The sequence below is a fragment of the Pezoporus wallicus genome, unplaced genomic scaffold, assembly GCF_028554395.1.
Source record: "Pezoporus wallicus isolate ANWC-B61680 ecotype Strahan unplaced genomic scaffold, APGP_CSIRO_Pwel_v1 contig_4325, whole genome shotgun sequence".
Lineage (NCBI taxonomy): Eukaryota > Metazoa > Chordata > Aves > Psittaciformes > Psittacidae > Pezoporus > Pezoporus wallicus.
Window position 1 is genome coordinate 1 of NW_026640261.1, and position 25,015 is coordinate 25,015.

The 25,015-nt window shown below is 43.0% G+C and overlaps 1 protein-coding gene across 1 annotated transcript in view; it reads left to right on the plus strand.

The window, feature by feature from the left end:
• Positions 1-7,145: 7,145 nt before the first annotated feature.
• Positions 7,146-25,015, plus strand: part of LOC130604069 (alanine aminotransferase 2-like) — a 42,136-nt gene continuing 24,266 nt past the window's right edge. The window contains exons 1-2 of the mRNA XM_057418327.1: positions 7,146-7,789; positions 24,903-24,992. Coding sequence (XP_057274310.1) covers positions 7,535-7,789; positions 24,903-24,992 — 345 coding nt within the window. The 5' untranslated portion in view covers positions 7,146-7,534. The remainder of the gene's footprint in view (positions 7,790-24,902; positions 24,993-25,015) is intronic.

Here is a 25,015-nt window from a genome sequence, read left to right on the forward strand (position 1 = left end):
CCACGACAAACCTTTAAAGTAAATTTTGGGAAAACAAATAGTAATGCATAAAATTTTTATTCATGCTAAATTCTCTGAAATCTTTATTAGGGCAAGAAGCAACATTTAAAGAAGTCAAAATGGAATTAAGAGTTAAAAAATCAATTAATTGCAGTTTTGAGTTTATCTTTAATTCAACAGAAAAAGCAAAGAGGAGGACCTCCCTGAAATAGAAAAAATCCTTAATCCAGGTATATCTGGGACTATGGCATCTGAAGTTCCAGGTAAGGCAAAAAAAAATGCTTTGCCTGTTAAAGTAGAAATAAAAAGGGGGGCCTGCCCAATTAGAATAAAACAATAGCCCCTAAAATTGCAGGAAAGGGAATTTAAAAAATCATTGATAAATTTTAAAATAAAAATCTTAATTGAAAGTGAATTGGAATACAATACTCCTATCTTGCAGGTAAAGAAAAGTTGCAGATTGGTTCCAGATCTCAGGAATCAACAATTTTGTAGAGGATATTCAGTAATAGCTAATCCGTATACCTTATTGACTAAACTGAATCAGAAATGCTTTGCCGTCTTGGATTTAAAGGACTCATTCTTTTGCTTACCATTGGCCAAAGAAAACCAGAATTTATTTGCTTTTGAATGGGAACATCCTGACACAGTAAGGAAAACCCAATTAACTTGGACAGTATTACCTCAAGGGTTTAAAACAGTCCAACGATTTTTGGAAATCAGTTAGCACTGGAACTAGGATCATGGAAACCACCCACTCAGACGGGGACTCTGTTACAATATGTGGATGACCTATTAATTGCCACAGAAACAAAGGAAGAATGTGTCCAGTGAATGGTGGAATTATTGAATTTCCTGGGACTGAATAGATACTGGGTAACCAGACAAAAGGCCCAACTAATCCAAACCTGAGTTTCCTACCTAGGATGACAGAGAAAACTTGGAACTGCTAGAAAAGAAGCCATTTGTCAAACTCCATGACTGTCAACCATCAAGGAGCTCCAGACGTTCCTGGGAATGACTGGATGATGCAGACTTTGGATGCATGATTATGGTGTTCTGGTAAGACCCCTATATGAACTGTTAAAAGAAACCCCTCTCTCTTTGGAATGGACTGATTCAGCAGAGGAGGTCTAGCAGCCCTGACTTCTGGATGTGACTAAATCCTTTTGGCTATATTCCTATGAAGAACAGGGAATAGCTTCGGTGGTCTTTACTCAGAAAGGAGGACCCTGTAAGAGAACAGTGGTGTATTATTCAAAACAGCTGAATGAAGTGAGCAAAGGATGGCCTGGATGCCTAAGAACTGTGGCAGCAGTTGTCATGAATATTGAAGAGGCCCACATATTTACCTTGGGAAAAAGATTACTGTACTAGTGTCCCACGTTGTATCAACTGTCCTGGAACAGAAAGAAGCCCACAGGTTATCTCCTTCATGTTTTTTAATATACCAGGCCACCCTTGTGCAACACGATGATATAGAAATTGTGGTCACTAATGTTGTCAATCCACTAACTATTAACACATGACTGCTTGGCCACTATATGAAATTGAATATTCAAGCCAACCAGATTTGAAAGAAACCTCTGGAACATGATCTGGAATTGGCTAAAGACAAAAGGATAAGTATTTGGACTGATTCTAAATATGCATTTGGTGTGGTCCATGCACATGGTGCCATCTGGGAAGAACAAGGACCATTGAACAGACAGGAGAAACAGATTAAACATGCTACGACTACTGAAAGCTGTTCAGCTACCTGAGGAAGTAGCTATTATGTATTGTTGAGGGTATCAACAAGGTGAAATTTGGCTGATTTTAACAATCTAAACTCATTCCCTTAATCCCTGACGGCAAACTAACATTTGAGAAATCTAAACCTAGATATTCAAAGGAGGATAGAAAATTTATTGGAGATCTCAAAGGAGAGGAAAACAAAGAAGACTGGGCTTAGATACCTGATGGGTGGATTATAAACCCCTAACCAACTCTGGACGCTGGTTCAGGAGGAACATAATAAAACTCATTGAGGTAGCAAGTCTTTGTATAAATACTTAGATGAAAAAATTGAAGGAAGGAATCTATATATCATAGTTCAATCAGTGACAATATCAGCTCTGACTCAAGAAAATAGAAATCAAATTGGTACAACTGACAGCACTGGCAAATAAATTTTTCTGAATTACCGAGACCAATATTTGTTGGTGTTAATGAATACTTTTTTTAAGGTGGCCAGAAGCATTCCCTTGTAGAATAAATAATGCAAGACAAGTAATTGGAACATTGTTAAAAAGTACCTTGTTTTGGAGTACCAAAGGCAATTTCTCCCGACCGAGGCTCGCCCTTTCGTGCAAAATAGTTACAAGAAATTATTAGAGCTTGATTGGCAACTACATGTTCTGTGCAGGCCTCAGGCCAGTGGGCAAGTAGAAAAGGTGATCAAACAACAGATTAGTAAAATATGTCAAGATATTGATACCAAGCTTTACCACTGGCTCTATTAAGAATTTGAACTAAACCTCGGTCGAAAGAAGAGGCTATCCCATGTAAAATTTCATATGGAAGACCATATCAGTCCCAGTTCAAAGGAGAAAGTCTTCTGGAAGTGGGAGAAGGTTATCTCCTAGAGTTTCTGATCAATCTGGGAAAGCAATTAGAAGAAATAAGAGAATACTGGGGACAAGAGTGAGAGGCATGGATTATTCGACTCACCCTTTTAGATCCAGAGACTGGGTTTATGTTAAGAGTTTTTCAGGAGATCCTCCACAAGAGAAGTGGAGTGGACTGTACCAGATAATATTGACCACCTTTACAGCAGTGAAGATAAAGGAACCTTCATATATGAAATTGTATCAGTCGTAATTTGGATTTATGTGATAACTGACACACCAGCTTGGGACCGATACTTATACCTGAAATTAATGCAGAATGTTACTAAAGTTATTAATCGCAGTGACTGTTGGGTGTGTGCACAGTTGCCTAAATCAGGAGAAGATCAGGGCCTTCCATTAATTGGCGTTCCAATTTCCAATACTATCGCATGGACAAACTTAAGGTTTGGAATAGTTAATCCTAATCGAAGTAAAGAATATTATACCTGTGTACGAAGATGTGTTAATAGAAAGTAAAACCATTGATATAATCCAAGTGGAACAAGAATCAATGAAAGTTGCTGTTCCTGAAACAGATCTGGAGGAAATCTGGAAACAAACTGATATTTCATAAAATGGCCAAGGATAATACCTCCTGGGGGTTTGAAGAAATGTAGAAAAAAATTAACCTCATGGTTACCTGATTTCTCCTGGTTAAGGCAACTGGTTGCAGAAATATTAATATTAATTGTTTTAATATTGATTACTTGTGGTATAACAAAATTTTCTTCCTGAAACTGTAAATGATCTATGATAAATTATGAAGATTGGAAAAAAGAAATGAAATTTAAATATCAAGTAGAAACAGGAAACTGTTTCAAAAAGACTATGGATGGTAATGGCAGTATATATAAAATGTTGCAGGAGAATTTTCAAAACGACAGAAAAAGGGGGTATAGACATTTGTTGGTACTAACAGACACCTTTTCAGGTTGGCCAGAAGCCTTTCCAACTAGAAGTGCACAAGCCTGGGAGGTAACAAAGATATTGTTACAGGATGGTTGTGGGGATTTCGAAAGTATGTGCTGCATGAACTTATCTGACCATTCTGAATCAATTCATGCTAAGCTGTGAAAATTGCAGGAAAATATACAAGAGTTTAGAATTGTTGGAGGTGGAATGGATGACTGGCTAAATAACCTAGGAGTTACTAGATGGTTCAGAGAAATACTTAAACAAGGCTTTCTAATCTTAGCTATAGGACTACTCATTTTAATGATTGTACCTTGCATAATACAGTGTATTTCGAAATCACTTCATAAATCCATAGAAGGAACATGGATAGCTCTGTCATAAATAATATAGTAAAAGAATTTACTCATTTTATAGAAAAAGGGGGGATTGATACAGGGTTAACCAATGTATAGGGGGGTTGTGCAAGGGGGTTGTACAAGGGGGTTAGAGGAATTCGCTTGCTTAAACAAAAGTATTGTCTGTATCTATCATGCCTACTAAGCAGAACAAAGGCATTAACTATTGATAAGGAAAAGCAGACACCTGGTTCTATTGACAAGGAAAAGAAGACTGATTCTACTGATAAGCAGCTATTGATAAGGAAAAGCAGACACCTGAAGGGGGAGAAGCAGATGGTTTATGGCTGGGACACTGACCTAAGGCCATACGTGAAGACTAAAAGGTGAAAAGTTCAAGAAGAGGAAGACTCATTTACTTCATCTTGAAGACCCCTACCCACAGGAAGAAGACTCATTTACTTCATCTTGAGACCCCTGCCCATGACCAGAGGGGGCACTGCACAGGCGCAAAGGACCTTCTAACTCATTATAATATGAAGCAGGGATAGGACATGAATATGTATAGGCGTATTGTGCAACCTTATGAATATATATAACTTTAGAGAATAAATGTTGTAGAGGGAAACAACACTGAGGCACGCATGACTTTGAGGAATTATCCCCGTGCGTCTCAGTGCTGAATAAAAAGCATACCTACTTTACAACTTTAACAAGTTGTGGAGTCTATCCGTGTATCAGTAGCAGTAGTGATTTGTGTTATACCTTAGTTACTGGACTGTTCTTATCTCAGCCTGTGGAAGTTACATTCTTCCGATTCTCCTCCCCTTCCCTCTGGGAGCGAGGGGGCAGGGGGGGAATGAAGAAATGTGGGGGGAGTGAGCGTGAGGGCTGCATGGTTCTAATTTACAGCCTGGGGTTAAACCACAACAATCCTTAACATGTAATTGCACAAGATTGTTACAAACATCCATTAACTAATTTCACAGCTCATGAGGTAAGTTCTCTCCTCATATGATAGGTAGATATGTCAAGTCACAATAAGTCCAAATGGCATGCTCAAAAACTCAGTCACTATGATACTAGAGTACTGACTCCTGAAATCATCAGGAACTTAGCTGCTAACTTCAAAACCAAGAAGATAGGCACAACTTTGCCTCAGCATTGCAAGCTCATCATACACCATTTGCTTTCCTGAAGGTATCTGCATTACAATAATGTTTGGCGATGCATTTATCATAACTAAAGCAACAGATACACCCTCTATGACACAAACACTACTTCATTGAACATGGAAGGGCTTTTTTTCACCCTATATATTTCCTCTGTGTGTTTCTAAACTTAGGAAATTAATCAGACTGTTGATTTTCAAGTTCACGTATATTCATCAGATTTTTTACTAAAAACATGTACTTTAGCTTGTGCAATGCGCATTTTATGATCATTAATTTGTTAGTCTTGTTCCACTGCTGCTGTGCTACATGATGTGCTAACAAGCAACATTGCAGCATTGGCAAACAAGGTCTGAGGTCTTGCTTGGGTTGTCAGCTGGAGGCAGTCTATACCTCTGATTCCTGGGGATCAGAGATACTGTGGCAGTGCTGTCTGGAAACTTTCTGCTATGCCAGCTGTTCCTGGGGGGTGGATTGGGGGGTGGAACAGCAGTGCTTGGACCAAGAGCAAAGGTTCATTTGTGTTCTCACCCCAGCAAAATTTGTGGTTCCAAAGTTGTTAGACTTTGATTTTTAATTGGCTAGGTAGCATTTCAACCTTGCTTCTAGTGAACCCTGACCACACTCAAATCAAGACGTCTGGGAGGTATACTTGTATACACTGAATGTAAACACTAGAATTTAAAATAAGTTGCACATTTCAGGTGACCTGATTAAAGCTTACTGCAAAACCAGTTCTGTTTTTGTGGTGAATATGACCTTGAAGCACAGAATCAGACTCTGCAACTCAAAGAGAGTTATAAAGCAGGTATGTTTATTACGGGCCCGGGTGCCTTATATCAACCTTGGCAAGTCTTACCAAATCTTTGATTCTGAACTGCATTATATCAAACTTGGAAAAAGCACCATGACACTGCTTGTTAATTATCAGTCAGAAAGCCAGATTCAGGTAACACTCAGCTTTCCAGATACATGACTGGTGGTAACTTTAAAGGAAAAGTGTCAAAATATGCAGGCTCTGGAAGTTGATATTTACAAAGTTAAAAAGGTTTAAAATACGGGGGGCGGGGGGGATATCAGTCTGAAGGAGATGCAGACTGCAGTGTCCTGTCTCTGAATTGGAGATGCATGGATTTGACAGATGGACCACCCAGTGGATAAGGAATTAGCTAATGGTTGCACTAAAAAGAGTTGTGGTCAACAGCTCAATGTCCAAATGGAGATTGATGACAAATGGTATCCCTCAGGGGTTGGTATTGGGACTGGTGCTGTTTGCTCAAAATCTTTGTGGGTGACATGGACAGTGGGATTGAGTGCACCCTTAGCAAGTTTGCCAACAACACCAAACTGTGGTGCAGTCAACATGCTGGAGGGAAGGGATGGGATTCAGAGGGACCCTGACAGGCTTGAGAACCTCATGAAGTTCAACAGACCAAGTGAAAAGTCCTGAACGTTAGTCAGGGAAATCCCAAGCAGAAATACAGGCTGGGGAAGACTAGATGCAACCCTGAGGAGGACTTGGGGGTGATGGTTAACAAAAAACTCAATATAACCTGTCAGTGTGCACTTGCAGCCCAGAAACTGAGTGTCCTGGGCTGCATCAAAAGGGGCATGGCCAGCAGGTTGAGGGAGGGGATTCTCCCCCTCTAATCTGCTCTGGTGAGATCCCCCTGCAGTCCTGCGTCAAGCTCTGGGGCAACAATACAAGAGGGACGTGGAGATGTTGAAGCAAGTCCAGAGGAGGTGCAAGGCACCTCTGTTCTGGAGACAGGCTGAGCTTGTTCAGCCTGGAGAAAAGATGGCTCCAGGGAGACCTTAGAGCAGCTTCCAGTGCCTAAAGGGGTTACAAGGAACGTGGAAAGGGGCTTTGGACAAGATCATGTAGAGACAGGAACACCCCGAACTCACTCCCTCCACGGCTCCTCCAACGCCGGGAAAACGCAGACACGCAAGCGGGAATACTGCGAAAACGGCCGTTCCCCGCCCATCACCTGATGCTGTGGGCAGGCGCAGCGCAGGGCCGCCGGAACTACAAAGCCCGCCGGGCAATACAGGGCTGAGTAGCCTGTGTTTAAGTGTGTTCGTGAAGTAGAGTGTAATGTGGAACTCTGCTGTAGTTTGGGCTCCAGGGTCTGCAGCGTTGGGCTGATGCAATAGCGGCATCCGCGGTTACCGTGGCAGCACCGAAGCGCTGCGAAGATCGGCTGTCTCTACTGTGACCAAGTTTGCGGGGTCTGGACATGGGGGGATCGAGCGTGTTGGCGTGACTGTGCCGGTTCCTTGCATTACATCTGACCGCGTCCCTCCCTCGCCCCGGTTACAGGCCGCACCGATCCGCGGTACCAGCGTTCTCAACAGTGTGTGAGGAGCTATCCGAAGGACCACGCACCGGTTCGTGTTGGCTGCCAAGCAAGCCGCGGCAAGCCTAGGCTACCGGGGCCCGGGGGACGGCGGGAAGAATATGCTTCTGCGATGCGCCGGTTCTCTGGCGGCGAGTTGGCCCTCACGGGGTCCTCGGCTCCCGCGACCAGCACGGGAGGGGTCGGTGCGCTGGAGCACCGCTGCTAAGGCCTCCGTGGTGAAGATCAGCGAGAAGGCGAGCAGGGAGAAGATCCTGACGCTGGAGTCCATGAACCCGCTGGTGAAGGCGTTGGAGTATGCGGTGCGAGGGCCCATCGTCCTTAAAGCCGGCGAGATCGAGAAGGAGCTGCGGAAGGTGAGGCAGAGCTGGGCAGGGCGCCCCCGCCCGTTCTCGCGGCGAACGCGCCGCCGCCCGCGCTGGCACCGCCCCGGCATTCCGCCGCTGATCCTCATTGGGGCGCTGGGTGGCTCAGCGGGGCCATTGATACCCCGCGGGGCCCGTAGAGCGACTCGGGAAAAGGGGTGGGGTAGTGCAGGGGGCCGGCTGTGCTGCCGGTGCGATGCTTCGTACTGAGTTAACAACTCGCAGATCACCCACAGCACCCGTCCTATTCCCGCCGCTGCGCGGAGCCGTAGCTGGGGCACACCGGCCGTTCCCCTACTTTCCCCGGGCCGGCACCGCTCCCTCCCCTGCGGGGCACTCGGTGTGGGGGTGGAGGGGAGAGAAACCCAAAGGAAAGAAACCCGCCCTCCGGCTGCTGTTGATCCGGTGTCATTGATTGCATCAGGGAAGCACACCCACAACGCAATGTTTACATTTCTACAGCCACTCTGACCTTTTGCTGCAATTCCATGTCCACCGGTTATACAAGAAGGTGACTGACCAGCTTCTGTCCATGGAGGTGTTCAAAAACCGTGTAGAGTGATGCTGTTTAATGGTGGCCTTGGCAGTCCTGGGGGGATCTGTTGGATTTGATCTTAAAGGTCTTTTCCAACCTGGTTGATTCTGTGATTCTATGACAGAGCCTTTAAAACGTTCACGAGCATGTTGGAGATGCTGCCTTTGCTGGGGTAGTACTGGTGGGCTTGGAAGGTGTGAGGTGGGCCCAACTCTTCCCAGGCTCCTCTGGCACATCCAGCGCTCCTCTGGGTTTTCCAGACCCGGGGAGGTTAATGCTTCCTGTGGAGCCCATCAATACCGTGCTGGTGTTTTCTTCACTGCAGGAGTTGAAGTGCTTTGGGGACAAGCCCTTAGAGCACAAATGCTGCCCAAAGTTGTAGGCGGTTAGTGTGTTAGGGGGTCAGGCAACAAAGCCTGATACAAGATACTCCTGAGGGTCTGGGCCAAAAAGCACTAAATAAAGTAAATCAGTGCTCACATTTTGTTCTTCAGATTTGTTTTCTTATTCCTTACATTAGCATTGGAAAACCCCAATCCTTAGCAATGCAGGCATGGCTTTGGGGTTGTGCTGTCCACACCACAGCCTCCTCATGCATCATGAGAACTTGCCGGATTTTGGTTTGAACAAAGCTTCTGGCAAGCTATTTTTCTATGATTGCAAATATTATTCCCTGCCTTTGCTGGTTCAGAAAGCCTTGCTAGTATGTTATTACAGGTACTGCAAGACCATTTTCATTAGTGTATGTAAAGCACTTTGAGCTGATGCGCGGATTGACTCCACAACTCGTTAAAGTTGTAAAGTAGGTATGCTTTTTATTCAGCGCTGAGACGCACGGGGATAATTCCTCAAAGTCATGCGTGCCTCAGTGTTGTTTCCCTCTACATTTATTCTCTAAAGTTATATATATTCATAAGGTTGCACAATACGCCTATACATATTCATGTCCTATCCCCGCTTCGTATTATAATGAGCCAGAAGGTCCTCTGCGCCTGCGCAGTGCCCCCTCTGGTCATGGGCAGGGGTCTCAAGATGAAGTAACTGAGTCTTCCTCCTGTGGGTAGGGGTCTTCAAGATGAAGTAAATGAGTCTTCCTCTTCTTGCACTTTTCACCTTTTTAGTCTTTATGTGTGGCCTTAGAGTTTGGTCAGTGTCCCAGCCGTAAATCCTCTACTTCTCCCCTTTATCAGTAGAGTTTGATCAGTGTCCCAGCCGTAAATCCTCTACTTCTCCCCTTTATCAGTAGAGTTTGATCAGTGTCCCAGCCATAAATCCTCTACTTCTCCCCTTTATCAGTAGAGTTTGATCAGTGTCCCAGCCGTAAATCCTCTACTTCTCCCCTTTATCAGTAGAGTTTGATCAGTGTCCCAGCCGTAAATCCTCTGCTTCTCCCCTTTATCAGTAGATTCAGGCGTCTGCTTATTAACAGGACCGGAGGTCTCTGTTCTGCTTAGCAGGCATTTACAACAGATAGTCCTTTTGTTTAAATAAATTCCTCTACCCCCCCTGTACAACCCCCTTGTACAACCCCCCTGTACAATGGTCAACCCTCTGTATCAGAGCAAAAGCAGTGCCATAGCAATGCTAATGAGATTATTTTAAATCTTTGGTCTTTGTGCTACTTGGTTCCCCTTGGTCTAGAAGGTGAAGAGTGTGTTTTTCAGCTCACTGTGTATTAAATATATCAACTACTTATGTCTTAGTAATTATTGAAAACAGCTCCTTTTTTAGAACTCTACTTAAAAACTTTAGATTGGTGGAGACTTCACTTCAGAACATCTGATTTTTGCTGTAAAACTTGTTTATAAAGGTGTCATTGTCTTTATGCAACTAGATTCCCTAGTGAGTGCATTTTCCAGAGTATAAAATCTTAATGTGTTCTCACTGAGTATATTTGGTTTGAAGTTAACCTCACAGGGCAAGAAGTATTACTTGACAAAACAAATATAATACAATCTCCAATAACTCCTCTCAACTCCTGTTTACTTCAGTTACCATCTGAGTCACTGCAAAGACAATAAATAGGCACTTTTTACCAATTGCAAGAGCAACTTATTGCCAGTTGCTTTACTAAAATATTGTTATGGCAGTTTTGTGCTTGCAGCCTGGCATTTTTAATTTAAAAATTGTTTAGATTTTTTTTCTGTAAGCCATTCTCATGGGATAATGGTACCCATTATCAATCAGGCACATGACTATGCTCTGCTGTGACTAACCTGACCAAAACCCTCCTGGTTGTCAGGGAAGGAGTACAGTATTGTTGTAAAAGTTGAGATGATGGATCTGCAGAGAACACAAATCACCTTAATGAAGCAGCTGGAAGACATTATTTTCTTCCACACTGCTCAAGTTAGTCATTCCCCTTTGCCTTTCTGATAATACTGTTACTCCTACTGTTTAATCAAACTGTCTGGTAAAGTATACAGCCTTGAGGAGTACCTGGGTTCCTTATAATTGAAATATTGTAGGTTATCTAAATGTCCTTTTTTTTTTTTGGTTTAAAATTGACTTCTGTGTGATCACAGGTTATTGGCACTTCTTTGATTACTTTTAATTGAAACTGGACAACTACTTTTTTTATTATTATTTTTATTTTTTTCCTTTCATCCTTCTCAACCTTAAGGTCACAGTTAGGTCAACCACTGCCAGCAGAACTAACACTGCCTGATAAAGAGGCTGAAGTGGTTGTCAGAGGAAGGTGATGCCCCACAGCATCTCTAGATCCATGATTACTCTTCACTGACAGCAAAAGGGATGCCACATAGCACCTACATATGATGGGGAAGGAGATATGCACAGGCATGAGAGCATGGACTCCACTGCCATGGAAGTGCTACACTGGCTGCTAATAGCAAGGGCTGTCAGAGATGAAACAAGGATAGTAAACCTGCATTTGTCCTGTTCTGACAAAGTGCCTTTGGGTCATTTGTTCCCAAACTAAAGGCATTTGAAATGCAGACACTGTCTAATCAGATACAGTAGAGGCTCTCCCTGTTTAAACTTGGTTCAATTCAGTTAGACAGCGTTCTTGTGTAACTTAGCTTGTCATGCAAACTATAAAATAGTTACTCAAAGCTGTTTGCACAGTGTAAGCTTTCATCTTTGAGTTTTGTTCTGCTGTTTCAGATTCTAAATATTCCTCTGTTATTCTACCTGGTACTTGCTTCTTTTCTATATTACCTGCAAATGATTACAAAAGGAGCTGTAACTCCACAGTGCACAGAGAATAAGGACTAACATATTACTCGAGAAGTTGCTGTCTAGGTAATTGAAGGGATAGTTCTTTAAAAAAAGACCTAAAAATAAATGAAACTGAAGCATTGATTTCAACTAATGAGCTCAGGATTAAGCTAATGTAGGTGACAAGTTAGAATACTCTATATTAAAGCAGAATAAGATTAATTGCTCGGGAGTACAGATGAGGACCTCATGAGTTTTCTTGGCCTGTGACCTGTATTCATCTAGGTGGAAAATGAAGGTTCTGATCTATATTGTCTTTTCAGCTGAAAATATTCATGCAAAATCACTTCCTTGAATCACTTCTCTGAATGTATTTTTTAGAATTTCGAAATTGCATTAGTCTTTCAAATGTGAAAACTTGATTTCTCTTCCCCTTTGCTAATGGTAATAATCAGCTGATTCTGGCATACTAATGTGATGGAGGAGAAAGTACTGACTTCAGCCATTTTCCTTGGTGTTTCTGGGAACTTCTTAAAGGAAGCTAACGCATACACATATCTTAATAAATATATTTTCAAACAAGATTTATTTTTTTTTAACCCTTTGTTTTAAAATTCCTAACAGATGGCCACCATATCAAGTATTGACTTGACTTATATTTCAGACTAGAAGTCTTAGCCTAAACATGAATTCAATGTCAGAATGTAGTCACTGGACAGAGCACTTTTTACTTAATCAGTGATAACAAGCTTGCTTTGTCTTTACATGGGCAGCACACATACCTGATTTGTTACTTTGCATTCATGCAAATTTTAACTGACCTTACTATGTGAAGTGACTTCATACCTGTTATTCTGATTTCTCTGTCCACTTAAACTCTCCTTTTGTCCCCATTTCCTGCTTAGCTTTTACATAATGTCAAGTTCCATGTCAGGTTGTGTTGGCTTACACATAAGTGCAAGGCATGTGTATATGAAACAGCATTTTAGGATCCACAAGTCAACTTATAGAATCTTAGAAATGTTAGGGTTGGAAAGGACCTTAAGATCATCTAGTTCCAATGTCCATGCCATGGGCAGGGACACCCCACACTAAACGATGTCACCCAAGGCTCTGTCCAACCTGGCCTTGAACACTGCGAGGGACATTCACAACTTCCTTGAGCAACCCATTCCAGTGCCTCACCACACTCAAAGTAAAGAAGGAATCTAAACATCCCCTGTTTAACTTTGAACCCATTACCCCTTGTGCTATCACTACAGTACCTAATGAAGACTCCCTCCCCAGCATCCTTATAGGCCCCCTTCAGATCCTGGAAGGCTGCTATGAGGTCTCCACTCAGCCTTCTCAAGGCTGAACAGCCCCAACTTTCGCAGACTATCTATCTTCATACGGGAGGTGCTCCAGTCCCCTGATCATCATTGTAGCCTTCCTCTGGACTTGTTCCAACAGTTCCATGTCCTTCTTATGCTGAGGACATGAGAACTGTGCACAGTACTCCAAGTGAAGTCTTATGAGAGCAGAGTAGAGGGGCAGGATTACCTTCTTCAACCTGCTGATCATAGTCCTTTTGATGCAGCCTAGGATACAGTTGGCTTTCTGGGCTGTGAGTGCACACTGCTGGCTCATGTTAAGTTTCTCATCGACCAACATCCCCAAGTCCTCCGCAGGGCTGCTCTGAATCTCTTCTCTGCCCAACCTGTAGCTGTGGCTGGGATTGCTCCGGCCCAGGTGTAGGACCTTGCACTTGGCATGGTCAAATTTCATAATGTTGGCATCTGCCCACCTCACAAGCGTGTCAAGGTCCCTCTGGATGGCATTCCTTCCCTCCAGCATATCAACCTGTCCTGGGTTCAGCAGTAGCAGTCATGTTTTTTCCTTTGTGTTAACTGGTGCAGTGCTGTGTTTTGACTTCTAGTTTGAGAACAGTGTTGGTGAAGCCGATGTTTTCGGTTGTTGCTAAGTGATGTTTACCCTGACCAAGGACTCTGTGAGGCTCATGCTCTGCCAGGGAGGAGGGGAGGCTGTGAGGAAGCAGAGACGGGGCACCTGACCCGGGCTAGCCGGGGAGGTATTCCATGCCACAGCACGTCATGCCCGGGGTGGGGGGTAACTGGGAGTTACCCGGAAGGACAGGGGCTTCCGGGTGGAACTCGCTTTCTTGGCCGGTGGTATCGTATTCTCTTCTCTTGTTATTTTCCCTTATCATTGTTTTAGCTGATAGTAGCAGTGGTGATTTGTTGCTGGACTGTTCTTGTCTCAACCCGTAGGAGTTGCACTCTCTCGATCCTCCTCCCCGTTCCTCCGGGAGCGGGGAAGGGGAGAGCCCCGGTGCAGGGGGGGGGGGAGACGGACACGGACCTTGATTGTTGTCAGCTCGGCACCACTCACTGGGAGTGAGTGAACAAGTTACCTGACTGGGTTTAAACCACGACACAACCGAACCACACAGCTTGGTGTCATCAGCAAACTTGCTGAGGGTGCACTCAATCCCACTGTCCATGTCACCGAGAAAGATCCTTGAGGGACACCACTCGTTACTGGTCTCCGGCTGGACACTGAGCCATTGACCACAACTGTTTGCATATGGCCATCCACCCAGTTCTTTATCCACTGAGTGGTCTATCTATCAAATTGATCTCTCTCCAATTCAGAGACAAAGATGTCATGCGAGACAGTGTCGAATGCTTTGAACAAGTCCAGGTAGATGACATCAAACAGCATTTTAGGATCCACAAGTCAACTTATAGAATCTTAGAAATGTTAGGGTTGGAAAGGACCTTAAGATCATCTAGTTCCAAACCCCCTGTCATGGGCAGACCCACCTCACACTAAATGATGTCACCCAAGGCTCTGTCCAGCCTGGCCTTGAACACCGCCAGGGGTGGAGCATTCACAACTTCCTTGGGCAACCCATTCCAGTGCCTCCCCACACTCATAGTAAAGAACTTCTTCCTTATATCCAATCTAAACTTCCCTGTTTAAGTTTGAACCCATTGCTCCTTGTCCTATCACTACAGTCCCTAATGAAGAGTCCCTCCCCACAATCCCTATAGGCCCCCTTCAGATACTGGAAGGCTGCTCTGAGGTCTCCACGCAGCCTTCTCTTCTCCAGGCTGAACAGCCCCAACTTTCTCAGCCTGTCTTTCACCTTTTATAAGCCTCTTTTTTCCTTTGAAGTTTCCTCAGCAGCTCCTTATCCATCCAAGGAGGTCTCCTGGCCCTCCTGCTGCACTTCCTTCTAGTTGGGAAGCAACACTCCTGAGCTTGTAGCAGGTGACCCTTGATTATCAACCAACAGTCTTGGGCCCCCTTGCCCTCTATGGCTATATCCCATGGAACCTTACTAAGCAGGTTCCTGAAGAGGCCGAAGTCTGCCCTCTTCAAGTCCAGGGCAGTGAGCTTGCTGCACGCTCTTCTCACTGTCCTGAGGATCTCAAACTTGACTACCTCATGATCGCTTCAACAAAGGCTGCCCTGGAGCATCACATTTCCAAAAAGCCCTTCCCTTTTGGTGAGCAGGAGGTCAAGCATGTCACCTCTCCTTGTCGGCTCCTCTATTACTTGCAGAAGGAAGCTGTCTTCCACACAATTGAGGAACCCCTGCATTGCTTGTGCTGGGCCATACCGTCGCTCCAACAGATATCAGTATGGTTGAAGTCCCCCATGAGGAAAAGGGCCTGCAAGAGTGAGGCTGTTCCTATCTGTCTATAGAGCGCTTCATCCACAGAGTCCTCCTGATCAAGCGTTCTGTAACAGATCCCCACAGCAATGTCTCCCATCGCTGTTCTCCCTTTAACCCTGGCCCACAAACTCTCTGTTGACTGCTCACCTGTCCCCAGACAGAGTTCCATACTCTTCAGCCTATCCCTAGCATAAATAGCAACTCCCCCTCCCTGCCTGCTGGGCTTGTCTTTTCTAAAGAGCCTGTAACCTTCCTTTCCAACACTCCAGTCATAGGAGCCATCCCACCATGTTTCTGTGATGCCTATTATATCATACCCCCGTAGACATGCACACATCTCTAATTCCTCGCTTGTTCCCCATACTATGGGCGTTTGTATAGAGGAATATGAGCCAAGCTCCAACTGAAGCCGGCTCATTGGCTGGAGCAGCTGGAATATCTCTACATTGCTCCAAGCATTTATTATAGGTGCTGGCACCTGACTGGGAGTGCTGAGATGGAATGATGCCCCCTCCCCCAACAAGTTTAAAGCTTTCTTGACCAGCCTGGCAAGCCTCCTACCAAAACAGCTCTTCCCCTTTATTGTCAGACCAGCTCCACCAGCCCCCAGTAGACCTGGCCGCCCAAATCAAGTCCCATGTTCTCAATACCACTGTTCTAACTGTTTATTAACCTGGCAAATCCACTTAAGCCTTTTTAAGGTCCTCCCCTTTATCCTGGAGAATTGATGAAAAGGCTATCTGAGCTCCAGAGCCCCTAACCACTTCTCCCAAGGCTCTGTGGTCCTTAATGTTCTCTGGGCTACTGCTGTCTATATCACTAGCACCCACATGGACGACTAGAAGTGGGTAATAGTGGGACTTACTAGACCAGGCAGCCTGTCTGCAACATCCCTGATCCAAGCCCCTGGTAGGCAACACACCTCCCTTGAGACTGGGTCAGGCCGACAGATGGGTGCCTCTGTGCCTTCCAAGATAGAGTCCCCTACTACTATGACCCGCTGCTTTTTCCTGGCAGCACCACTAGTGATCTTTACCAGCGCATCAGCCAATTGTTCATATTGCAAGTGTGTTTCCTCATTAGTCCCCTCCAGATCTGGGAAGCAGTTCTGGGTGGGGACACCAGATTTAGGAGGAAGACCCTTGGTTTTAATTGTCCTCTTCCTCCTTTTTTTTTTTTTTTGTTACTATTTCCCAGCTTCCTGGGTTAACAGCCTCCTTCTTTCCTCCATGAGCTACAATGGAGGCTTGAGGCCCCTGCACGGTTTGGGCCTGGAGCAAGCACTCCTGCGAAGAAGGGGGTTGACTGAAGAATAGGGTTGTAAATAAGTAACTTCAAGTACCTTAGGCTTCATTATCAACTATAGAGAAAAGGAAATTACTAAGATAAGCTTTGTCAGAATGGCCTGGGCGTTACTGATATGACAAGGATCCTAAAACAAAGTGATGAAGAAAGAACCACCAGGGGCCCCAAAGCCCAGTACCACACTTTAGTGTGCATGCAGGAAGCAATCTCTAAAAGTATGATGTAATGTATGTAATCTAATGAATATGTCGTGAGACAGGTTAGTTTTACCCTACTGATGATGTGTTGTTGCAATAGTAATCCTGCTCAGTACGAGAGGAACTGCAGGTTCAGACCCCTGGTGCGTGCGCTTGGCTGAGGAGCCACTGGCGCGAGGCTACCATCTGCGGGCTTATGACTGAACGCCTCTAAGTCAGAATCCCGCCTAGACGCTTGATGTTGTGCTATTGCGTCATCGGTCGCTTGTGATTGACCCAGGAGATGACAGTCTTGTTCAGAATGCGTGGGTAAAGGTCTTCCCAAATCTTCGTTAGCGAAGACGGGCCTTCCTCATAGGAGAAGGAAAACTCCTGTCTTCAAACCCAGGCTGATGGAGCTCGTCTAGCCTTGTATGGTCTTCCATCAAAGAGAAGGACACTCTTACAAAACCTACGACCTGTGGACTTTGCTGTCACTGTCCTAGGCCGTGGCAGTTAAACCTCAGGTGTAAAGGGTGGGGTCAGTTCTGCACAAGCTGTGACTCCCCTAAAAAAATCCACTGTGCAGGCTGGAAGGGCTTACTCTCGCTTGTCTGTATGGACAGGTGAGGATCAAAACGGTAGGTGACAAGGTGCATGGGAAGCTGCAGATCCAACCTTGCATGCGGGCGGACCAGCGCATGGGTAGCTCGAGATCGCTCAGGAGATGACAGTCCTGGTCAGACACTTCCTGATTGCATAAGCACCCTTTTTTTTTCAAACCAGATTTGCATATCCCACATGCCCTTGGTCATCGTGCTTGTAGTAAGCGTGGTTAAAGCCCTTCCCAAATCTTCGCTCGTGAAGCCAAGCCATCAATCAGTCAATGAATATGTATGTTTAAGGACAATATAATCACAGCCTGACTGATGCTTGGATGAGACATGCTAGGAGGAGTGATCCCCCGTGTCTCCCGGCGCCATAATAAAGAATACCTGCTTGTCAACTTAAACTTTGTTGGCGAGTTCCTGGAGATTTCTCCAAATCACCTGCTTCCTCTCAGCTTCTCTGACATCTTTCAGCCTATTGACAACATCCCGCAGCTCAGCCACCTGCTGCAAGAGAACCTCCACCAGGGCACACCGAGTGCAGCCCTGCCCATTGTGCACCCTCGCCTTAAGAGGCCAGTGCAAGCACCCTCTACACAACGAGCTCTGCGCTGCAGCCTCCCCTCTCATAGGTTTTGTCTGGGTGCCTACGCTGATCACCGCCGGGGCAGTCAGAGCAGAGCTCCCAGCCCCGGCCCTGGTCATAAGACAAGCGCTCACCATCCCGCTCACCTGCCCACACAAACTGCCACACCGCACTCCTAATCAGTCGCGATCCCTGGAGCGAGATTTTAACCAGTCAGGGCTGGTGCCATCCCTCCTGGCACCGCCCCCTGTGAGTCAGCTGCTCTCATCAGCTGAGATGCCGGCTCCTGGGCAATTCCAAGTCCTGTGGAGGACTTGAGGCTCTTTTGGTGGATCTTGCCATTCTGAATTGAGGCTCCTGGATGCTGAGCTTCCCCCCACTCAGGTGTTGAAGGCATTCTCTCTTGAGCTACTCATCTCAGCAACTGACTGGAACTCATGTAATTTTGGAAACCATGCCTGGCTTACTGTAAGCCACACAGCATTAAGTCCCTGTTCAAAACTTTAAAGTTACTGAAGCAAATATGTAGGGTAGAAAGGGGTAGAAGGGTGGTATGTGTGCAGAGATATATTGGTAGCATCTAGAAAGGTCCTTTCAGATCAGCACAGGTGGTTAGCATATTCTACTACAGAGTGTGAACTAGGTGCCTTCAATACCCAGTTAAGGTGCCTGTACACATTGAAGGTTGGATATTACTTCCTGAACAGCCACTGTAGTATGACTTATTTTTACAGTACAAGGGCTGTACCCTCACCTCCTGTGCTCCTGTTTTTCATTTGTGTAACTATTGCAAATAGTTTCCTATTGCACGTTTATTCTTCAAGTCACTTATGTAGTTCTGGCAGCTTCTGCTAGAGTATTTTGGTTAAAAAACTGTAGAGCTTTTTTATTTATTTTTTTTTAATTTTTCTAATTCTTTAGGTTTTTAAATTGAATAGGAAAAAATCTGACTTAGAATACAGACTTCATTGTAAATATAAGTTGACAGTGTCCCTGAGAGTTGTGGAAAGATAAAACAGTTTAGAGCTTGACATGCAGAAATATAATTTGACATGCCAAGAAAAAGATACAAGGTTGACCAGTACACCCAGTAATGAAAGATGTTAAGTTTAAATTACCATCCTATAATTTCTTGCCTTGAATGCATGCCTGTGTGCACACTAAGAAAGTATCTTCTAAGCAAGAGCATTTGACTTCATTAAGACCTGTTGTTCCTCAGTTGCCTGTACATGTTGCATGTGGAAGAGAATCTGTAGTAAACCCCACATTTTTTAGCAGGGTGAAACTACTGCAGATGAATATGAAAGAAAATAAGTTTTAAGAGTACAATTGCCAAAATCATACATTCAAAAACGCAGAGTCCACAAGATCCAGATATTTAATCTTTTCTTGCTCAATACAGTAACAGAATCTATTCCAAAATAGCCCTTTACCAATAGGTCTTCAAGTTAAGAGGGTCCTAATGTCTAATCTCCTTCTAATGAGGATTATTTTAATGCTGTCATTTACAGTCATGTTAAAATCGAGGGCTCTATTCATATCGGCAAAATTTTAAATGCAAATGCACTGTGAACACTGTAGAAGGCAAAAGTAACTTGAGGACAAGCCCTGTTCCAAAATCCCTGAATCAGATGTGCCAGTTAATGGTCAGCCCTACCAATTTTTCTCATTTGATATTAGGGGGCATGCAAGTCATCACTGCCATTTCAAGTCAAAATCCAGAACCCCACTTGTTCCCCCTTCCTGAATTACACATGTGTAGCACAAACTCAAAGCCTTACTTTGTGGGAAGCAGGTCAGGTTTATTTTTCTGTTGTGAGCTGTTTTAATAAAAAGATTGGAATGCTAATTTAGGCCTTCAAGTCCCTATTAGTTAAGAGCCTCTGGGTAGTGCTTTCTTGGCCCTTTGAGAAGGGTTGGGGGGGAAACAACTTGCCTACTACAGTGTAGATCTCAACTATGTTTGGTTTTGCCAGCTCTCTTATACAGCTTGTTTGTGCAAGTCACAGCATAACAGACTCAGCTTGTGCTAAGGAAATAGCACAGTGTTTCATAGTGTGATGTTACTGCCTGGTAATCATCACAGGGAGGCACAAAACAATGGCAATGAAAATGAAACAAAGGAGCAGCCAAGAGTAGACTAATTCAGAAATTTAGAAATAGCTGAAATGCCATGTTGCTTTTCTGGAATTGAAAGAACTTCACGCTTTTATGGACTCTTCAGAGGAACCCTTTTCAGTTCTTTCCTATTACCCAATCACACAAGCCATTCTACTGACTGAGGATTTTCCTTTGAAATTCACTGAAGACTTCAGCAAAGACAGCTTTAGGTCATTTTGCACCCTTTACACTTTCTGGGCACAGTGTTAGTTTGCAATTTGTCAGCATTCTTAAATGGTACCGTCATAAAGGGAACCTCCAGATATACTAAAACTCCAAAGAGACAAACCAGCTCTTGGCAATGCACTGCCTTCATGGTAGTTCTTTGGGAAAGTGTATGTTCTGGCATCATATAGTTGTGGTTTTTTGGTTTGGGTTTTTGTTTGTTTTTTTTTTTTTGATAATTCTCTCAACAGTTCTTGCTTTGTGACTTCTCTCCTTGAGAGACAGCTCATTATTTCATACTGTACTCCAGACCTGCTGGGTTTCTTGAGGCTGTGGGGGTGTCTAGGGGAAGCTTCCCCAAACCCAGTTATTTACATAAAGATTTGTGTGGACTTTGCACCAATGAATTCTGTTTCACATGTGAAAATCCCTTCTCCCAGCTTTCTGTGATAGTCGGAACACTGACAGTCACAATAATCCTGTCTGACCTGTGTCAGGTTTCAGAGGCTTTTCATCTGGTCTCTTAAAGGGCTGCATTTCTTCTGAAGAGAGTGACAGAACTAACTGTTGAAGGAACTGATCTCCAAAGAACTTATTACAAATCTGGGAAGAGTCCTTTATTCAGTTAAAAGACTTTCATTATCAAGAAGATGGCAACTGGAAGAAAAAAAAAAAGGCATTTTTGTATTTTCTACTTTACAATTGAATTTCGAAGTGCAAGAAGGCTTCTTCAGCTGTTAAAATGGCTACTACAATTATTCCCTTTGCTAACAATTTCTAAAGAATGGCAGCAGATTGGTTTTGTTCCCAAGATGAGGCTGAATCAGGTTGTTCAGACAGTGTGAGGTGTCACAAAAGGCAGAAAGTTGTAGCAGTAGTTGTTTTGAAGGACTGGGGATTGTTTTTCCTCCTTCATGTGATTCATACCCTCTTCAGTAGACATGAGTATCAATCTGGTACTTAATGCTCCCAAGTTTGTTATTAGAGCTCTTGTTCTGAAAGCTTCACTTTTCCAAATCTCCACCTACTGGCAGAGAGTAGTTACAATCCAGTCAGACTGCCTCAACAACACACCCTGAAAGCCTGATTGTACTCAGAGAGAGAGAGCAGATGCAAGAGACAGAAAATATGAGAGCGCATGAACAGGGAAGAATATGGGGGCAGCTCTCTATCACTAGAAGAAAGCAAAACAATTTAATGGCCTAGTTTCTGCCCCCCCCCCCCCCCCCCCCCCCCCCCCCCATGTTCCTTGGCTTGTCAGGGGCATAAATTGTCTTAGCACAGGCATGTTGCTGACGTGGTCAAAGACTGCTTAGCCTTCTGCAGTGAAATAAATCTTGCCCTAACAAACTATGTCCTGTTGCAGCATGTTTCTGACTGTTCTACAACCTGATGTTGAAGTTATCAACATCACATTCACACTTCCTCCTTTCATACAGATCTTTTCATAGACTTTCCAAAATGTATTTGATGTTAATCTTCCCTTGGATACTCATGCACACTAGTGCCATCACCATAGGAGATGGTGACATAGGGGAAACCATGACACAAGTAACCAGTGACTAATGCTACTCTGTCTTAAGGATTTGAGTGAATTCCACCTTGAACTCATCTGCAGAGTCATAGGCACTGTCTAAACTTCCCTTGATGCAGCTTCTGATTTGCTTTGAAAATTTGACTCATTAACATTTGACACTTGTTCTTGCCTTTTATTGTTTCCTGTTCCTTCTTTCTGAAATGCTAAGATGGGATATTTTGTTATGGAGGAATCAAACATAAATCTATACAACTTATGATATTCCTTTCCATAGAAACACTGGGAATCAATAGAAGAAGATGAGAAAAAACCCAAGTAGTCAGAACCATTTTTTTCTAGGTTTCACTAAGAGGCGATATAGTGAATCTTGTGAAGACAGTTCTAAGCAATTGCTGATATTAATAACGCATGTCAGGGAAGGTGAAGGCCCCAGTTATTTAAAAACATATCTCTCTTTTGAAAGACAAAAAAGGCAACATCTCTTGTAGCTGAGACCAAGAAGTACGAATTAGTCAAGAAGACCACATCCCTTTAAGCAGGTATGTAGGAGCAGCATGTACAGCACAGAAAACCTCATTGTTCTTTCTCTACTAAGACTTTACAGTAAGATAACTGTTATGTATGGTTTTCTGTTTTCTCCAGATCAATCATTTTAGTAGCAAAGGTAGTGTGGGGTTTATGGATTAAGTGCTGCAGTTGATGCCCAAAGGCAGTGATGGCATAAACACTGAGTTGGGCACTAGCAGAGATCTGCATAGTACCCATGCTAATAAGCTATGAAATAATTCGCAATAAACTTGACATGGACACCAAAAAGGTCTGTTACCTTGTTGTAAAGTCTGTACCACTATAAAAATTCCACAGGTGCATTATGAAATGCAGAGTGCCTTTCAGCATTTCAATAACCAATGAAGCAGGTTTTTTTTTTTTGCAGATCACAATAGTATTTATTTGTGTGCAAAACCCATCTAATTTGTCTAACATAATGTATTTATGTTATTAGAGGTTTGTTCTGGTTTTAATCTGGTAAAACAAGGTATTTTAATTTCATTTATTACTGATAACTGCTGTGTTTTTTTAGACTGCCTAATGTAAGGCAAAGAATGTATCCCTTATTCTTTACCAAATTTGATTTGCTGTGCAAATCTAGTGAGGCTGATTCTGTTTGCTGTAAGAAGGACCAAATGCAAACACAACCTGTGGGACCTTTTCTTACTTTCAGGCAAACTTAATTTGTTCTTCTACATGTAGCTTCTTTGCTTCTTTTCCTGCTTATTTTCAAATTTGAATGAAATAATGTTGAGCTATCGGTGGACCCCAGATAGTTTGAAAAGAACCTATTTCTAGCTACTTGCTTTACTCACAAATTGCTAAACTTCAGCCTCAGATACCTGTAATTTTTATCTGGCATCCCTATTCTTATTTCCTTATTTAAGGTTGAAATACAACTCTTATTTAAGCACTCACTTAGATCAGCAAACATAAAAGCAAATGATATGATAGAGTCTGTGTGTCACTTTCAATTATTTTAAGTGAAGGTTTGTGCTGCAGAAAAAATATGTGGACTCAGTCAGAGATCAATGTGATCAGACAAAAGCCATTTATTGCAAAGCCTTAACTCCTTATATATTATTGCTTACATGCACTTACAGTGATTTGGCATATTATGATTGGATACATGTCTTGAAGACCCTTATTGACTAATATATAATTGGTTAAGCACAGGTGTGAGAACTTGACCTCGAAAGCTTGCCAACAGTCCACAGTTCTCATAACTCGGTGAATTCCAGCTTCTTCTTATCTTTCTTGCTTAAGCTTCCTCGGGCCTCTCATGGCCTTGCTGTATCTTTCAGGATTATTCAGAATTTATGTACCAAGTATCTATTCTCCCGTGAGAACAGTCTCCACAGGTTTGGTTGTTTTTTTTGTTTTTTTTTTAAATCCTGCTAAATTTAAGTCTCTATAAAAATAACACATTTGAGTCAGGATCATGAAAGTCCAACTCTCTTGTCTTAATGCCATTTCTAACTACCTATTTCTATTGCAAAAGAAAAACTTAAATGCTATCAGTTAAATGATGGACTGGATCTGTATTGAGGATTTGAATCACGTTATTGCATAACCTCTCAGCCACATTACACAGCTGTACATGTCCAAATCTTGGTATATCTGGGAATTTGCATCCTTGGTGACTGCTAATATTTTGGTGATTGTTACCTTTGCACATCTGGTTTCTGTTCTGTCTTTGAAGTCTTAACACATGGTAGAAAGGCAAAAATTAGTTAAGGCTTGTCAGCCACATGTTCTATATCCAAATCCAATAACTTGCTTGTAAATATATGGGACAGGAAGAGGCCTTGTGAGTTCAGTCTACAGCCAGAGCAGTATGTTATAGGTAATTGTGTATAGAAAATGTATCGGTCTAATTTTGCAGTTCATTCATCCACGTGAAATTTCTGTCGCTGTTAGAAAGTCTCTCTACTATCTCCCATACTTAAATATTCATTAGAAAATTCAAAAAGCTATAAATTTGTTTTTGCCTACCTTATTTATTCTTCTTATAATGTTAGCCTTTCCTTTAAGTTAATCTTTTTTATTTAAATCAATGGTGTGTTTTTGTTTTTTTCTACCAGTCAGTTCCTTGTCTTTGTTCCCCTTTATTTCACTTTTTAAAGAGCTGTGATTGCTAATCAGCATTCATCAACTGTTTTCTCTCTGTTCTCATGATGTATCCAGTCCCTCATAGGAAAAACAGCTCTCTGTTCAGATTTCCAAGATTAGGAAGCTTTTAAGTATTCATGGCGATTATTTAGCACTTCTGCTGTTTTTCATATAGGGCCTTACTATGATATATTTTGTAAAACATATGTATGGAAAAATGGGGTCATTGCACAATGAATATTTAATCTAAAGAGAAAACAAATAAGCAAGCAGTATCTTTACTGGTTTTACTCTAGAAAGTACTAAAGGTCAGCATCTTTTATGTAAAGCATTTAAGATTTACTGGCAGTATTATATAAGAAATGTCTTAAGCTTTACATTAAACACTTTATTTGTTCTGAGATTATCCATTCTTTAGGTACAGCCGTATGACAGATACCAAAAAAGAGGAATTCCTTATCATCTACTTCATCCCTAACAATGCATTGTGAATATTCTCTTTTTAGGGAATCAAAAAACCTTTTACTGAAGTAATTAAAGCCAACATTGGAGATGCGCATGCGATGGGACAGAGGCCAATCACCTTCCTCCGTCAGGTAAGAAATTATAAAATATTATT